Source organism: Phoxinus phoxinus, assembly GCF_949152265.1.
Source record: "Phoxinus phoxinus genome assembly, chromosome: 11".
Taxonomy (NCBI): Eukaryota; Metazoa; Chordata; class Actinopteri; order Cypriniformes; family Leuciscidae; genus Phoxinus; species Phoxinus phoxinus.
Genome location: NC_136886.1, coordinates 4867584 through 4883877, shown reverse-complemented (window position 1 = coordinate 4883877; position 16294 = coordinate 4867584). Strand labels below are relative to the sequence as shown.

The window sequence follows — 16294 nt, the reverse complement described above, 5'->3', positions numbered from 1 at the left end:
ACTACCTCACTCTCAATCGTCTCCTTCTATCTGTCTTTTCTGCCTATCGCTCTCTATTTCTGTCTATTGTCTCTTTTGACCTGTCAATCTCACTCATGGCAATGTGCTGCTCTCTCTCTCTCTCTCTCTCTCTCTCTCTAACATTTGAACATAGTCACTGTTGTTTAATGATCAAAACCACCTACTCTGTATTTCCAAATTACCAGATAAGACTTTATTACCACTTTAAAATGGCAGATTGTCACAAACCTCTAATACAATGAAGCCTGTTATCCTATTACTTCCAGCTAAAACTTGAAAGTATGTTTGCAGAATTTGGAAGGGGGAAAAATCTAATATTTGAAATATTCAAAAAAGCTTCAGGTTTGCTGCACCTGTTTGTAGGGCTGCACAATTTGTCAAAAAAATGTTTTTGGTTATTACCGGTATATATCAACACGACTGCAGTATAATAATAATAATAATGACAACACTTGTTATTATTGTTGTTTAATAAAAATAAAATAAGAAATATAGTAATATTTCACTGTAAACTTATGCATTATGCATGCAGGTTTATAGCCAAGCAAACTGAAGCACTAAATGTCATCTAAACATTAACTCTTACAAATGAACCTTTGGGAAGATTAATTTTAGTGAATCTGTTCACCTGGACAGTTAATTTGAAAGCACCAGTTCGTTGCTGATGTGTGTGTGCCCATCTTCCTTTTTTTATTGATATATAACATAATATTTTGTTAAATTGTGCTCATTATGTTTTTACTCAATTATAGAAATATGTTTTATTAGTTATATTAGTGGCATTTTGTGAATAGATTTGTTCATAAATCATCTTAATTAGGATTCTCAATGTTTTTGTGTCAGAAAAACACTGCTCTGATTTAAAAACATTTTTAAATTAATTCATTAGCTTGTAGTGTAACATGACTAGTTTAACTACTTTAAATTATGAGCAACTCAAAGATTCACTCAACACTGGTTTTTATGTGTCTATATGATTAAGTGCATGTGTAAGTGGGTGTACGCAAGTGCTCGCCTAGAGCTCCTTCCCTGTCAATTTCTTTTCAATTGCAACCTTTTCCGCCCCGCTTTCTAATCTTAGAGGACAGAAATCAGACTCACAATCAAGCACTGCTGCCCATGAGAGCTCTCAAATCATCACGAAGAACAAAAAAAAATATGAAAAAGTAAAAGTGAAAGGCTAAAAACGCCATTTACCCCCGTCAACCATCTGTAACACGCACATTAACGCAATACTGCCCCGACAACCTATAATTCAGAACTCAATTACCATTCCAAAAAGTGCACAGTATGCAGAGGGACTTTGGACACCCAAGAGGACGGCTGCACAGAAATCATTTGTCATGATTAAATGAAAGCTCTTTTGATTGGCTCTGATTTGTTGACAGCTCTGGCCAATCAGAGGATAGAAATAGTAGGACAAATATCATAAAGAGATGTGAGAAACAAAGAGAGGAAAAGTGAAAGGCCATGGTCTTTCATCTGTCCGTCAAAGACAGAGTAAATACGCCTGGAAATAAATGGCCTCTGTGAGTTCATTAAAGGTCCAAAAAGTTTTATAAATCAAACACATAGCAAAATATAAACGCATTAAACGTTCAAAAAGATACTTAGTTTTTCCTTCAAAGAACAAACTAGTGACCCCAAATCTCACAGACTAAAAATACCCAGATTAATCTTACATTTAAAGGGATAAAGTTCACCCAAAAAGGAACATTTTGTCATCATTTATCACTCTCATGTTGCTCCAAACCATTTTTTTTCCTTTCTACCTTTGAACACATAAACAAAAAGTCTAAAAAACATATGAATACTATTGTACATGTTAATCAAAAACTTTCTCAATTCATATGTGCACATTGCTGCCTAAAATGAGATGTTTTTGGCATCAAAGCCACTGTTGAGCTTGACTGCATGAATTAACTCTAACTAAAAGTACTGGTGCACATTCCCTCGCCCTTTACATTTGAGAGTGTGACATCGGAGGGATGATTGGTCTCCTCTCTGAGAGCAATAAGAGCGTGTGCACCTGGCCACAACATCTCATTCACAGATGTATTTTCCCTGGAGAAGCTTGTCTCTGAAGCCCTCAGAGGGCGGCGGTAATGAGAGGAATGGATTGTATTGATGCTAGTGACCCGCGGTCCACGGAGGAATAAAATGAAACAGTGGCGACTGACAGGCTTCATTACACTTCCTGTAAGAACACATTAAGGTGCCTTCATCCCCACCTGAGTCGTCTTTCTCTCTCTATCTCTCTACCTTTTCTTGCTCTGCCCGTAGAGAAAACAAAACACAAATGATACCTCCATATTATAGCAATTGATTCTCCTAGGCAGCAATGAGACTAAATGGAGAGGGAAAGGAGATATGCATTTAAATCCAAAAGATTTCTTCTAATACAAATATCCTAATATTCTCTCACACACTCTTGCCAAGATACTGAAGTTGACATTTAAAATATCAATATGACCTAAAACATTGCTCTTCAAATTCTTTCAAGATCATATTATGATTATATCTTTTAGCTCTCTGAGAGATTGGCATGGTAATAGAGATTGGCATGGTAATGGACATGGCAATATTAATGTATTTGGTCTTGGCGGGGAAAAATCTGCTACGCTGCTGCTGCAGAGCAAGTATTGAGACTTGCTACTGCCAATACATTTACATTTACAGACATGCTGCTGCTGCTGCACATGTAACATACATGTAATAACCCTATAGCAGATCTATACAGGTGGAGCTGGGGAAGAGCACTGCAGTCTGCAAACAGCAAACACTAACAGTATTTGAATGTTGAGCCGCAGCTCATTGGCCGCTGATGCAACAGGAACCAATCAGCTGCGCAATGTAGATGACAATGCAATCGCTACCAAATGAGTTAAGGACCTATCAGCCTGCCCCATCTAGAGTATCATCCCAGAACTTGGTATTTATTCTAGATACAGTATATGTAATTCCATGAACATGGAATTTAGGATGTTCTACACTGGCTGTAATCTAAGCAGCACTTATTACGCAAAGAAGCACACTTCCAAAAAAGTCCCTTTAACGCAATGACTTTACCAATCAGTGATTGGTTCTTTTATTTAGAAGGCGGGATTTATTCCGCCATATTGCGAGTTTAACTTTTTTTTTCCCATTCATAGTAACATGAGTGTGTTGTCTTTTTATATCTAAAGTCTTTGATTAGGTCTCCTGAGCTATAAAAGAGCAACCTCTGAGCAATACAATTTTCCTGTGGATACACTCTTCAATTGCTCCTTTTCATCAGGTCTTTTGCATCCTGGGCGTAATTCACTGAACACTGTATTAAGTGCCGCCTACAATCAGAGAGGAGAGACTGATATCGGTGCGTCTCCGCGGGGCTTAATGACGGAAGGATCATGCCGCGGCCCAATTTCCTCCCCTGATTAGACAATCAGATCCTGATGACATCAACACGCGCAGATGGTGCTTCTTCAGCCGTTTATTTATTAATGAGTGCTTGTGTATTTTTATCAGATGGGGCCTGATGCTAGTGCCCCCAATAGAGAAAAATTACTAGACTTTGATGTTTTCGGCTAGATTTTGTTTGATGCTGTTGACGACCTCGTTTCTTCAATACAGTTCGTCTCAACTGGTTTTGCTTTAGGACCCAGATTTTACTTTTGACATCAAGTGGCAACTCAATACAGTGTCCTAAACAGGAATCGCATTATAAAGCACTGTACCCATTCTGGCAAACGTCCTTTCAATAGAGTAATCCTAAACTTCTAGTGCTTTGAAAGGAGCCCAATACCCCCCAAAATGGTCATTTATAAGGATGTCTTTTATAAGCATCTTTCCAATGGAGTGTCTGTGAGCCGGAGTGCTTGGTGTCAGATGTAGTGTGTAGGGAGCAAATGGGGTTAAATAAGCTGACGGGGAGGGACGCAGTTGTGTAGCTGACTCTATTGTCTTTAAGGGTGCTGTGAGACAGAGGTTGTTGAGCGCTGCAGGAGATGGCTGAGTGAGAGTGACAGCGAACTTGATTGCCATTTGTCTCACTGTGAACTACTGCCGAGCTTCAGAGAGAGATGGACTGAGAGAGAAAGAGATAGACTTCGAGACAGACTGGAGGCCGAAGTGCCTTCTCCACAGGGTTTGAAATGAGCTTTTTCACTCACCAGCCAATTTGGCTGCTAAATGTTTAAGTTAGCTGCCATTCAGAACTTCTACTAGCCAAAACAAAAATATCAGAAATAAACCAGATTTTCAAAGTCACAGCTTAGATTTAAATTTGTTTATTAAAAAATCTGATTCGGAATCATTGGTTTGCTTTCAGCTTCACGACAGTCAATCACTGTTTGCGTATACCACTCCAAGTTTTAAAAAAAATAAAACTTCTCTTATATTTGCCATGAGTTTACCTGCACGTAGCAATAAAGATGTCAGGGCGCTTTTTGCCCAAAAGTCTTGAACATGCAGCCTTTATGAGAACGGGTTGGCTTCCCGCGCCGAGCCTCGAACATCTCACATGCAGGCTTATCGCACACCGGTCGCGTCATTCTGTGTTTCAAGATGGCAGTCCAAAACAGTAAATCTAATCACCATACAGGACAAAGTTCACTTCAAGAAAGAACAAAGTGGCATCAATGAGTTTGAATTAAGGTATTTGAAGAAAAAAAAACACGAAAAGGGAAAGGCTGATCTATTATTTCTCTATATGAAGCATATTTATATTTAAGCCACAAAAGCAAACCTGTTACTGAAAAATGCACATTACACAATCTCCTAGGCTAGGGTGAAGTCAGGACCTACATATATGTGTCCCAAATCGTTGTATTTTAATGTTGTTTATTAATTTCAATGTAAACTATATGTGGGTGATGCTGTGGCGCGGCATGATTTTGAACAGCTGGAGTCTCAGTTGGACAGATGCCGAGTGGTGCGTATGGTCATAGAAAGTGAAAGTGATGTGACGTGTAGCCAAGTATGGTGTATGGTACATTTCACCCATCCAAGTGCACACACAGAGCAGTGAGTATTAAACACACACCCGGAGCAGTGGGCAGCCACCTTTGCTGCGGCACCCGGGGAGTGATTCGGGGTTAGGTGCCGAGTCTTCTGCCAGTTTGGAGCATCATAGACATGCTTCACATAAATTACCATTTTCTCTTTCGAGTGAACTATTCCTTTAAAAAGTCTCCAATAGAAGAGAAAGAGAGAAATAAACCAGGGAAGAGTGAGGCATGTAGGTGTATCCCATACCTGTGGGAACGGCCGCGTCCATGGAGGGTCTCTCCCAGGTGTTGACTTGCTCCCAGGCGAAGCCATTAGTCCCCAACGCCACGCTGTAGCCACAATTACTGTAGTGCTCTTCAAACGAACAGCTGCCTACAGAACACACAGGAGAGAAAAGAGGGGAAGATGGCATATGTCAACATGATTAAGCCACGGAGTGCCATCATTACTTCATCTTCGCTAAAAACACGATTTTCCACCGCATTAAGCTTTATGCTAGCCGGGAGCTAAGGATTAGAAACCAAGGATGAAATAGCACTAATTAAATGGACTCATTTTAACATGTCTTCTTGTATCGTATTTTAGAGAGGGGGATTATTTAAGCAGTAAGGTAAAAAAGGGTGTGCTATATTGGGAATATAAATGGTCAATACTATATGACGTGCACTAGAGTGACACAATGCAGCATATAGCTTTGACTTACAGCTTTTATGAAATGGTTACCATATAATAAAAAATATTACGATCACAGATTTGTATTAAAATATTGCTTTATCAAGCAAATGTATATATATATTCTCTGAATATTTATTTATTTATTTGTTTGTTTGTTTATCATGGTTGTATATGCAGTATTCAACTTAATTTTGATAAATTCCGATTTTAATTTAAAAAAATCATTATATTATATTATTTTAATCTGGACAAAATGTGAAACTGTCATTTAAAAAAATAAATATATATATACATTTTCTTTATGCAAAAATAACTCATTGTAATTTTTTGTGTCAGATGTACAGACTTTTGTGGGCTAATAAACAGGTTTTCACATTATATTGCTATGACTGGAATTCTGTATTGACCAATCAGCATCCAGGGTGGAAACTATCCTTTTTATAAATAACTTTTTATACTTTGTGTTTCCTGAATCTTTGTAGGCTGGACTGAGCGTGTCATCCAGGCTTATTTAAATGGACGTTGTTTCTGTACGACACAACGCGGAAATCTCTTTAGCTTGTGTGCACGTTAAGTGCTCAGATTCAACATGATGAAACTTCTGCCTGCAGGATACTTACATTTACATTTCTGCATATTTCAAGGACCAAATATTCACTGGCGTCTTAATTTGCCCCTGCGTATTAAGCTACACAAGAGGATTAAAATGCTACAAAAATAATTAATTTGCAACGAGCGCCGAAAGGCGATGAATCCTACAATACTAGCAAGATTCGCAAACCACATCAAAGATATTCTCAAAGAAAACGCACAACCGTAAAAACAACAATTGTAAAATATTCAGAATTTTCCAGAGGGAGCGATCGGAGGGCCTAGTAGGAAAGAATTAGTCAGTCAAAGACGTGATTTTGTGGAACACTTCTGCCCACTGGGGTTCAGTTCAGACAGCAGCAGAAGAAGAAATAAGGTCTCATGTAGTTTATGTAACCCTCGGTTCCTAATTGACTTTGAAGTGTGCACACGTTCATACTGCCACCCTGCTTGTCCTCAGCCTACGCTGGGGAAAGAAGACGTTTTCTACTAAAAAAAAAAAAAAAAGTGCTAGCATATTAAAAAAAGTGTTAAACAATTAGCATAGCATAACAGTGCATGTGTTTGTACTGAATTTTGCGTTTGTAGAGGGATGTTTAGGTATTCGTACACATTAGTATGCATTCAATAACACTGTATCATTTATAGCATATAAAGTAAAAAAGAAAAGAAAAAGAAAAAGCCTTTTACATTTGTACAACTTTAGAACAAAGACTTGTTTACTTCTAGGTGACTGTGTTAAAAACTCAAACACAAACCCATTGCAGGACTTATAATTTATCAATAAATAATGGAGAAACTTTCACAGTAAATACCTTTATAAATGACTATTTTGTTTATAAATTCAATTAAATGAAGACTAATAAAAGTTAAGTAATTTGCATTATTTGTATGGCTCAAGAAAGCTCAATCACTATGAAATATAAGTGAAACAATATTATGGTAAAACAAACATATTTTAGTCATTCATTCTGTAGAAATCACACAGAACATACAGTCTTAGACAAAGGGTTCAATGGGGTAATATAGAACAATTTTCTTGATTTTAAATAACACTATTAAGGAGAAATGCCTTAAATGACTGCATAATACTTTCATGTTTAAATGGTTATTTCACATTTTCCTAGCGATAAATTATGTTTACGAACCGCTTAATTCATCAAATTTAATTAAAATTAAAAATGAAAGAAAAGTTAATTATAACTAAATTCATAAAATGATCACATGATGGGAACCCCTAAAAGGTCATATATAAAGCGCCTGACAAAATCCTGTTATTAAAAAAGTGATTAAAAGTAATAGATTAAACAATTTTTTTCTTTATAAAATACAATAAAATCAACCTGTCAATTGCGCGAGATGAGAACACATTTTTTATATTTCTTGGGTCAAGAAAAAGTCAGAGTTTGCGATATTTCTCTACTGCGAATCATTCACTGTGGCTGGATGCGCTCAAATCTGCCAAATACTGACGCTTAGTTTCTTGTCACACAGCGCACTTCATAAGATGACAGAACGCAGGTTAAGGTGTTAACATCAGGATAACTCCCAAAATCAGGGTAATGGGCAGAAGAAAAAAATCTAGCTCTTTCGATCGGTTTATTCTTCAGCCGTTTATGATCTTACGCCGACAAAGAAAAATGGTTTACAGCGTTTACATGACCACACGCGTTATCGCTTAAGCATAATCGGTTTAAGAACGTGCATGTAAATGTACTCACTGATATCAAAATTTATAGAAATGTACTAAAATAAGCTAGTACCGATATGCTAATGAAATCACATTGCACACACACTCACACAACTGTATCTCTCCTCTAATTAATGCTGCCTACCAATTTGATCCATTATTGATAAGTTGCCCCACAGCAACAAGCAAGAGTTTCCAAACTCATCAGTGGCAGACTCGTCCCTCACATCTGCTGCTCATTGCTCCACACCTCTCACAGCTCGCTGGCATATGCCCTACCGCTGGCACGCTGTCAATACTGTGTTTATCGAACAGAGCGCTCGTGCTGCCCTATCAGGAGCTCTTGATGAACTTCGAGATGATTTCACAGCTCAGGAAATGAAGAAGTGAGATTTGGGGCAGATGTGGAAAGGTGGATGGGTAACATCTGCTAGATTAACAGAAGGATTGGTTTACGCTCTGAAAAATAACTGCCGTGTACAGTGCAGGGTCTTTACAGGTCTATTAACAAGTTGGGCCTGTTTCTGTAAAAACAAAACAAAACAAAAAATAATATGACGTGTTTTTTTTATTTAACTCTTTCCCCACCAGTGTTTTGGAAAAATGTTGCCAGCCAGCGCTAGCATTTTTTATCATTTTCACAAAAGTTTCATGGCCCCCAGAATATTTTTTTTGTACGAATATCTGAACATGCAATATATCAAAAGAAATAACAGACTCTATGCTTTTAAACCAAAAATCGGTTTTATTCTAGCTTCATGCATTCTTTTTTATGAACATTTGAATGTAGGGTAAGTTTAATAAAAAAGCAACATTTTGAGCAAAAAGCTGAGAAAATTGCGTTTTTTGTCAAAGTCTACGTCGGGATCAGATTCAGAACGATGATCAAAACATAGATGGAGTAGATCGAGTCCAACAACACCCCCACTTCACAGTCCTATAGCTCGTCCTGGGTCGACTTTTCATTCAGTAACGTTAGACACTTTTGATTTATATTCTGTTTATTGTTGATGATCGCATTATTTTACATAAGCATCTGCTTACATATGCTATCGCTTGTTCCTGCTTCTTATTCTCCTGTGATTTGATCAGGATATTCAGGACTCTTTCAGAAGATGCGTAATACCGTATAACAGTGAAAAAATGGAAAGCCAAGGAAGCCAATAAGTCAATGAGAAGCGCTGTCTCATAAATGACGGTAAAATCTGTTTTATGACGGCATCTATTCTATAATGCCACCAATTTGCTTTTAAAATACAATAAACTAACTGAATGTTTTCAGCTACAGTTTTCGTACTTTATTTAGGATCTTAGTTAATAGATATTGAAGTTATGTTCATGTTTGAGAGTTTAATTGCATTAGTCATAAGCATATGCTGTGTCTTTCTTGGCCCTCACCAGCGGCATTTCCAGTCGAGCAGACAAATAGTCGGTTTGAAACTAAAGTGATTATTTCCACCCCACTAAACACAGATAATAGTGCAGATATCTGCTGTTAATGCAGCGATCAAAGTGATGTTTAAAATATCATCATCTGTATAGTTTATTTTCAGTTTCAAGCCACATTCAAATCTATCACATTGAAGAATCATGCTGAAAATCCAAGCCAAATGAAAGGGGGTAATTTCTACCCAAGAACATGATCTTTTCTCCATCCTAGAGAATAGACAACATTAAATTGTTAAATCATTAAAGCATTAAATTGCTCACAATGTTAAAATATTTGTTAAAAATGTTTAACGAAAATCATAATTTATTTGTCCTTTCTCTAATCCAAATTTTGCACACACAAAAAAATGTATGCGTTCTTAATGAATTCTTAAGTTGAATATTATTTACATATTTTTACATCTTTTTACATCTTGTTAGTCTATTGTAAAAATCATTTTACTTACAAAAAACAGTTCCTAATCACCTCCTCCAGGAAGTAAAATAATTGTGGGGTTTTTTGGTTTGTCTCACTCTATATATACACTATAAAACCCCTCTATGTTTAGCTCTATATGCAGCTTGAACCAGGAAGTGGGCCAATTTAATCCGTTAAACACACGTACACAAACACACACTCATTTTGAAGGCAACCTCGCATGGCTTGTCGCTCTGAATTAAGCAAGAGCGGCCTGACACGAGCGTACAACGAGAAAGGAAACTCCACATCACATGCTCACTTGTTTCCCGTCTCCCAACACCTTTTAGCACACGGACACGTGCAGCGGCTCTCTAGCGAGCCTGTCACTCATTCAATGTAGCAACTCCGTCAACCTAAGCTAATGCCACTTTTTCCAGCTCACCTGCCGCCTTTAACCTTGTCCGCTCGGGCCACAGAATCCATTGTGCGCCGCAAATCTCTCCCATCCATCATCTGTGCTACAGGTGCAGCCGTGCCTGCCGGACAGACGCTGATTTCCTAGTTTCACTTACAACAGAAGGACAAAGAGGTGCCAGTCCACCCACGCCCGAGCGGATATTTACCACCCTACTCAACGCCAACTTCCTAATTGTTCAAACTCATTCATACGTCCCCATGTATTAGCTGTACACACCTCAGTGATTCCTTCATTTAGTACACATTACACCCACACAAAGACAGCAGGACTCGGGTCCTCCAAGAACAGGCGCCCAACAGACATTCACACTTTCTCCAGCGCGAGTGGGAAGTGTTGTGTTGCTCGAGTAGGTTTTCGCACCTTTAAAACGCTACAAGGATTACGGGGTTCTGTACCCCGCACCACTCCCATGGATCCACACTTGGCGTGACTAAAAAAAAATCACATTTTACACCTTTGGTTGCAACACTCTGGAGTTAAATATCAGCATTAGAAAAGCAGTTTTGACTGGACATTCTGTGCCAAAGCACTTTCCCCCACAGACCAAGTGAAAATGCAACATGCCTTTGCCAAATACTCAATTCTCACCTTTTACAATATCCTGCCGTTCTGCTGACAAATGGCGTGTTTAGTCCTTTACAGAGCTTTTTTGTTGAATAATTGGTAATTAACCAGTTACCAAATGCTTGTGTTTCAAAAGCTCTGGGAATTTGATTAATGCTAAAAGGTGACTCAACTGAACTTGGGAAGTCTTCTCTTGACCTGGCTTGTTCTCACACACTGACTCCAGCTGGAGTGAAACTTCCTACAGACAGGGGATTCGTACAGCTATTATGCTGCTTTCACGTGCTATCGGAATTATCATAAATACAAGTTTCCTAGTTAAAAATTGGAAATGAACAACCTCTCATTTACGTAGCTCCCAAGTTGGGCGGGCCATGAACTTTAACCATGGCAGAGGGCAGAACGATTGCTGCTGTGACTGGTATTCTTTATTAGTTTTTTTCCACAACAGCAAAATCACCTTGTCTTGTCATTAAAGTAGTGCATATTTACATGTATGAATTATCATTTAAAGCATATTGTATGTTTTATACATATAGCGAAAATAGCCTGTATTCGACCGAAATCCCAGAATTCTCTGCCAGTGCTGTGAATGTTTATATGGTCGTCATTGAATGGGACGCTAAATATCATTTTGGCTTCAATATACAGTATATCAATATAGCAAATAGTATGTCTTAATATATATTAAAAATGTGAACAAGGATTGCAAAACTTGCCACCATGACGCTAAGCGGTTTATCAGGACATTGCTAAGATCTATTTTTAAAACCTTTAAAACCTGGCCGCTGCCTCTTGTCAAGGGAACCCTTAAAAAATTTGTAAATTTAAGTTAATTTGATCAAGTTATGTAAAGTTAAAGTATTTTTACTTTATGTAGCAAGTATACTAATATCAATGTACTACTTTGTAAATTAACTCTTTCAATACTACTATTCCAAAACTAACTTGGCCCACATTTCAGTATACAAAAATATACTTTTAAGCATACTTTAAGTGTAACAGTAGTACATTTTGAGTACACAACTAGAATTTTTAAAAGTGACCACTTATTAAGGTGCGGAAACTGCAATTTTTTGCAGTCGAAATTTCATTGAGCATTCAGGAATTTCAGCGAAATATTTATTCAAGTAAAGATTTCAAAGATTCTCCGCATTGACCAACAGAAAGCTGCTTTTTTTAAAAGTGATTTCCGTGTGAGTAGTGCTTCATACACTTTTTTTAGCCCGAAGAATTTCACAAAAATGTGTGACTGCACCTTTAGGCAGTTGTTTAGATTTTCAATGTTACTAAAGTGTTCTGGGTGGTTTCTTCCTGGTCCAAGTTGAAAGTTGGTTAGAATAGCACATGCAATTTGAGGTACAAATCATGTTTGAAGCACAAATGGTTTGTCGCTGCATAAATACCTTTTTCCTGGTTATGTGTATTTGTCCGTTTAAGACTTTACTACTCACTTTTCTACCTCATTTTATGGAGTTTCCCCCTGCAGACAGACAGACTCATAGTCTCAATACTGTATGTCCTTGGAAGTTAATTATTATTTTTTTCCCCTCCACAGAGGCCAAGTGGAGGTTGGCAGCCGAAACAGCAGAATTCACATTCGGGGAAGGTAGAGCCGCCTCAGGTAACACAGAACACACCTCAGGAGACTCTCTCTCTCTGATTAAAAATGACAAATGTTCCAGTGCTGCACTTCAGGTCTTAAAAATTTGCCAATAAAAATTATTAGCTGCCACAAACTGCATGTCCTGCAGTTTTTCTTCCCTTAAAAAATGATTACTGGAGAAATGAAAGCTCATTCGGGCAGTAAAACACGTCTGCGTGTGCAACTCTAAACAACTGTTTCTGCCGCTTTAGACGGGTCATAAATAAAAACGTCCTACCGCTCTCTTGTTCGTCCCGTGGTCGGCAATGAGAGGACATACATACACACACAGACAGCAAATGTCCTCACAAAGTTCAAACACCATCTCTTCAAACATCACATACTAATTCTCACAGATGTTTATGATCATACTATATATTCAGCATCTTCTACAAATTACTAATTTACAATTTATGTTTTGGTAAAAGTTATGGGGTCTCAAAAAGTGTCAAATTTCACCCCAAAATTTACAAAAAACCTACAAAATAATATATCCGTAAAGAATACGAAGAGTATTTGCTATGAGACATTAATTTAATCACAAATAAGCAAATTTCCCCCCACATTCGCAGTACTAACTAATGCTTTTTTTTTTGTAAATCCCATAATTATCAATGATTCCTGTAGTTCATTGTCACTACACTTTATTTAAATTTCTGTGTTAACTTTATTTACAGTAAAACTTACTATATACAGTGATGTTTTTATCAGCATTAATTTAAGCATAAAACAAATACTACCAAAAATAGTTCAAAAATATGTCACTACACATTTTGCATTACAGTACAGATAATGAGATACATGTAAACATCAAACATGTCACAACAAAAATCGTAATAGTTCTATAACAACAAATAAAATAAATAATATTAAATATATCAATATTTTATTTATTCATTTATTTTATTTTTATGTTATTTTTTGACAGAAATGTTCCTGACAGGTTTCATAAGGTTAGCAGCACACTTTTCAGACAGCTGAAGATTTGTATTACTAAACCACTCTCACAAACACACACAGCAGCTTTTATATGTCTGTACATAGCCATCCATCTCTGTCTACTCCAATCAGCTCAACTGCTATCACTGGCTCATATGCACACACACACACACACACACACACACACACAAACACAAACATGCCAGAGGAATACACGCTTCAAAGAGCTGTTAAACTTCCCATTTAAGGGTTTTCAGCCCAGGAGGCAAAGGTTCTCCAGGATCATACTATATTTGAAGAAACTCCTAACCCAAATAATTTGGAGTTTAACTCACCCCACACCGCTTGTGCTACAATCATGAATAATACCTCAAATTAAGCATGAAACAGGTGAACAAACATCCCATATACCCCTTTTCCACCAAAGCATTTTGAGAGCCGGTTCGGAGACAGTTCTTTGTGTTTCGACAGCCAAAGAACCGGTTCTCGGCCAGGAAAAATGGTTCCAAAGCGGCATCAACTCTTTGCTAGAACCGTTCTTTTACCCCGTCATGCTTACGTCGGGGGCTGGGGGCGGGGTTATTGTGACCAACGAAACGACGGGAAAGGTTTCGTTTGAAACCACCACGTTTAAAAGGTCACAAATGTGTTCTTAACGTCTTCTTCTGACCCCAATATAGGATCGCAAAGCCAGGAGAAACATTTTCAGAAAGACGATGTAGTCCGCCATTGTAATTGTTATGCTTGAAGTTGGCGCAAGCGTTTCTGGGAAAGCTAAGACGTATGGCGATGTACACAGTGACGTAACAACGTCGTTCGCTGGGCTCTCTAGTCAGTGGAAAAACAAACAGGTTCTGAGAAGGTTCGCAAGTTGAACCAACTTTGAACCAGCACCAGTTCCAAACCAGTTCTTTTTAGGTGGAAAAGGGGTAATAGAATTGCATGTAAAAAGTAGGCATCATAATTCTAATAAACAGACCAATGCATATAATTAACCGCAAACACTAGCCAATACCAATATGGTCGCCAATACCATACTGTACATATGTGTTGTCAGCCCATTTCTCTGTCTATACCACCAACCCTTGACTATTAATACAGTAGCAGCTCTCTATGAACATCCCGACCGCAGAGACTCCCTGTGCCAATGCAACACTGCTCTGAAACCTCTCTGAACAAGCCATAATGGATCTCGGTGTCTGAAAACTGCAAACGTATAGTGAGTGTTTTCAGCAATGCGCTTTGTTAGGTTTAATGTCACGCTGAGGCTTCAGGGTCATGCATGCCTCTTGGGAAATTTTCACCTGGGGAGATGCTTGTTACGTGTTACCTGTTCGACAAAACCTATCAGCCCAAAAAAGAAAAAGAAAAAGAAATGACAGAAGTGGCAGAGCGAAGCTCTGAAAAACAGTGGAGACATAAAAATATTGAGAGCGTTTTAGGAGGAACACTAAAAGCATTGTCAAAGTGCACTTCAAAGTGCCCTTCTGCACGGGGTTTGAACTGAACATGCTCATTTGAAATACTCCCGGCACCCAGGCTGTCAAAAACCTGAGCGTGTGAAATACCAGAGAAAAAAAAAAAAACTAAAGTTCAAGTGCTGAGTGAGAAATGAGTGTCAGAGATCTTCACCTGCATGACTGTTCTCGAGGAAAGCTCACAGTGACGTGCTTAACTGTGCAATTTGCATGAAGTTTTACATTAAAAGGTGTAATGTTGCGGTTTAAAGTGCAATAATTTAACTGCTCTTACATGCCGAGGTGCAAAGATTAAAGTTCACCCAAAAAATACATTTGTGCACCGCACAATAAAAAATTCATAAAAGCACCATATATGCTATAGTATATTCCACATGTTCTGATACAACTTTGTGTTAATGAAATGGAAGTCAATAATCATGGAAAACTTCCCCTCTTCTTAACATTGAGGTTCAAAATGTCACTTTAACATCATTGCATTGGTTCTTGTATATGTCATGACGCAAACATTTATATATGGGCAAAGGAGAATTGTAAGGGCAAAATTTTCAGTTAATAACCTGAATTTTGGTCCGTTCCTCACACAGAGCTATCAACTGACTACTTTTAGAGATGTGTGACAGATGTGAACACTATTGTTGTTATTAATAAAGTAACAAAGCAATAAACAATATTATCACATTTTCATTTATGGGTGAACTATTCCTAATTATGCTAATTATCAGGGGGGGGGGGGGGGGATATGCTCTGTCAGTTGCAATATTTATTTGACAGTCTTGAAGTCATATTGTCTAGCTAGCTGCTTGCTAATTTCTACTTAGTTTCATTTTACATTAAAAAAGAAAAAACTGAATAAAACATTTGTGTGTGTGCATGTGTGATAGTCAATTTGGCACTTATTTATGCAAATATGCAAGTAAAATGGAAACGTATTCTCATTTACTTCTTTTAAAGTTGTCGGTCAGCCTCAAGTGAGGTGTTAGTGAGAGTGGCTAATGAAACTCTTTCAGAGGGAAACAGAGGCAGTAAATTAGCATAGAAAAACATATTTCAATTGCCAATCTAATTTAGCACCCAGTGGCCTCTGGTGGGAGTGGTGTGTATATTAGTATTCTGCAAGGCTAGTGAGTGTGTGTGTGTGTGTATATGTGTGTGTGTGTGTGTGTGTGTGTTTAGGTGTGTGTGTGTGTGTGTGTGTGTGTGTGTGTGTGTGTGTGTGTGTGTGTGTGTGTGTGTGTGTGTGTGTGTGTGTGTGTGTGTGTGTGTGTGTGTGCGTGCGTGCGCTTGCACGAGTGCGCGTGTGCGTTTACCGTTCTCTGGATGTGATTGTCAGTATTCTAGTCCAGCGCCACTTGCTGAATTCTCAGCTGCATTA

At 38.0% G+C, this 16294-nt stretch overlaps 1 protein-coding gene across 13 annotated transcripts in view; it reads right to left on the bottom strand.

Annotated features, from left to right (window-relative positions):
* Positions 1–16294, bottom strand: part of ptprt (protein tyrosine phosphatase receptor type T) — a 228363-nt gene that overhangs the window by 180588 nt on the left and 31481 nt on the right. For 12 of the 13 annotated variants that reach the window (XM_079628109.1, XM_079628115.1, XM_079628116.1 and 9 more), the window contains exon 2: positions 5257–5378. In XM_079628109.1, the coding sequence (XP_079484235.1) occupies positions 5257–5378 (122 nt within the window). Of the gene's footprint in view, positions 1–5256; positions 5383–16294 lie in introns of all 13 variants that reach the window. The other variant, XM_079628114.1, reaches the window with a different exon arrangement.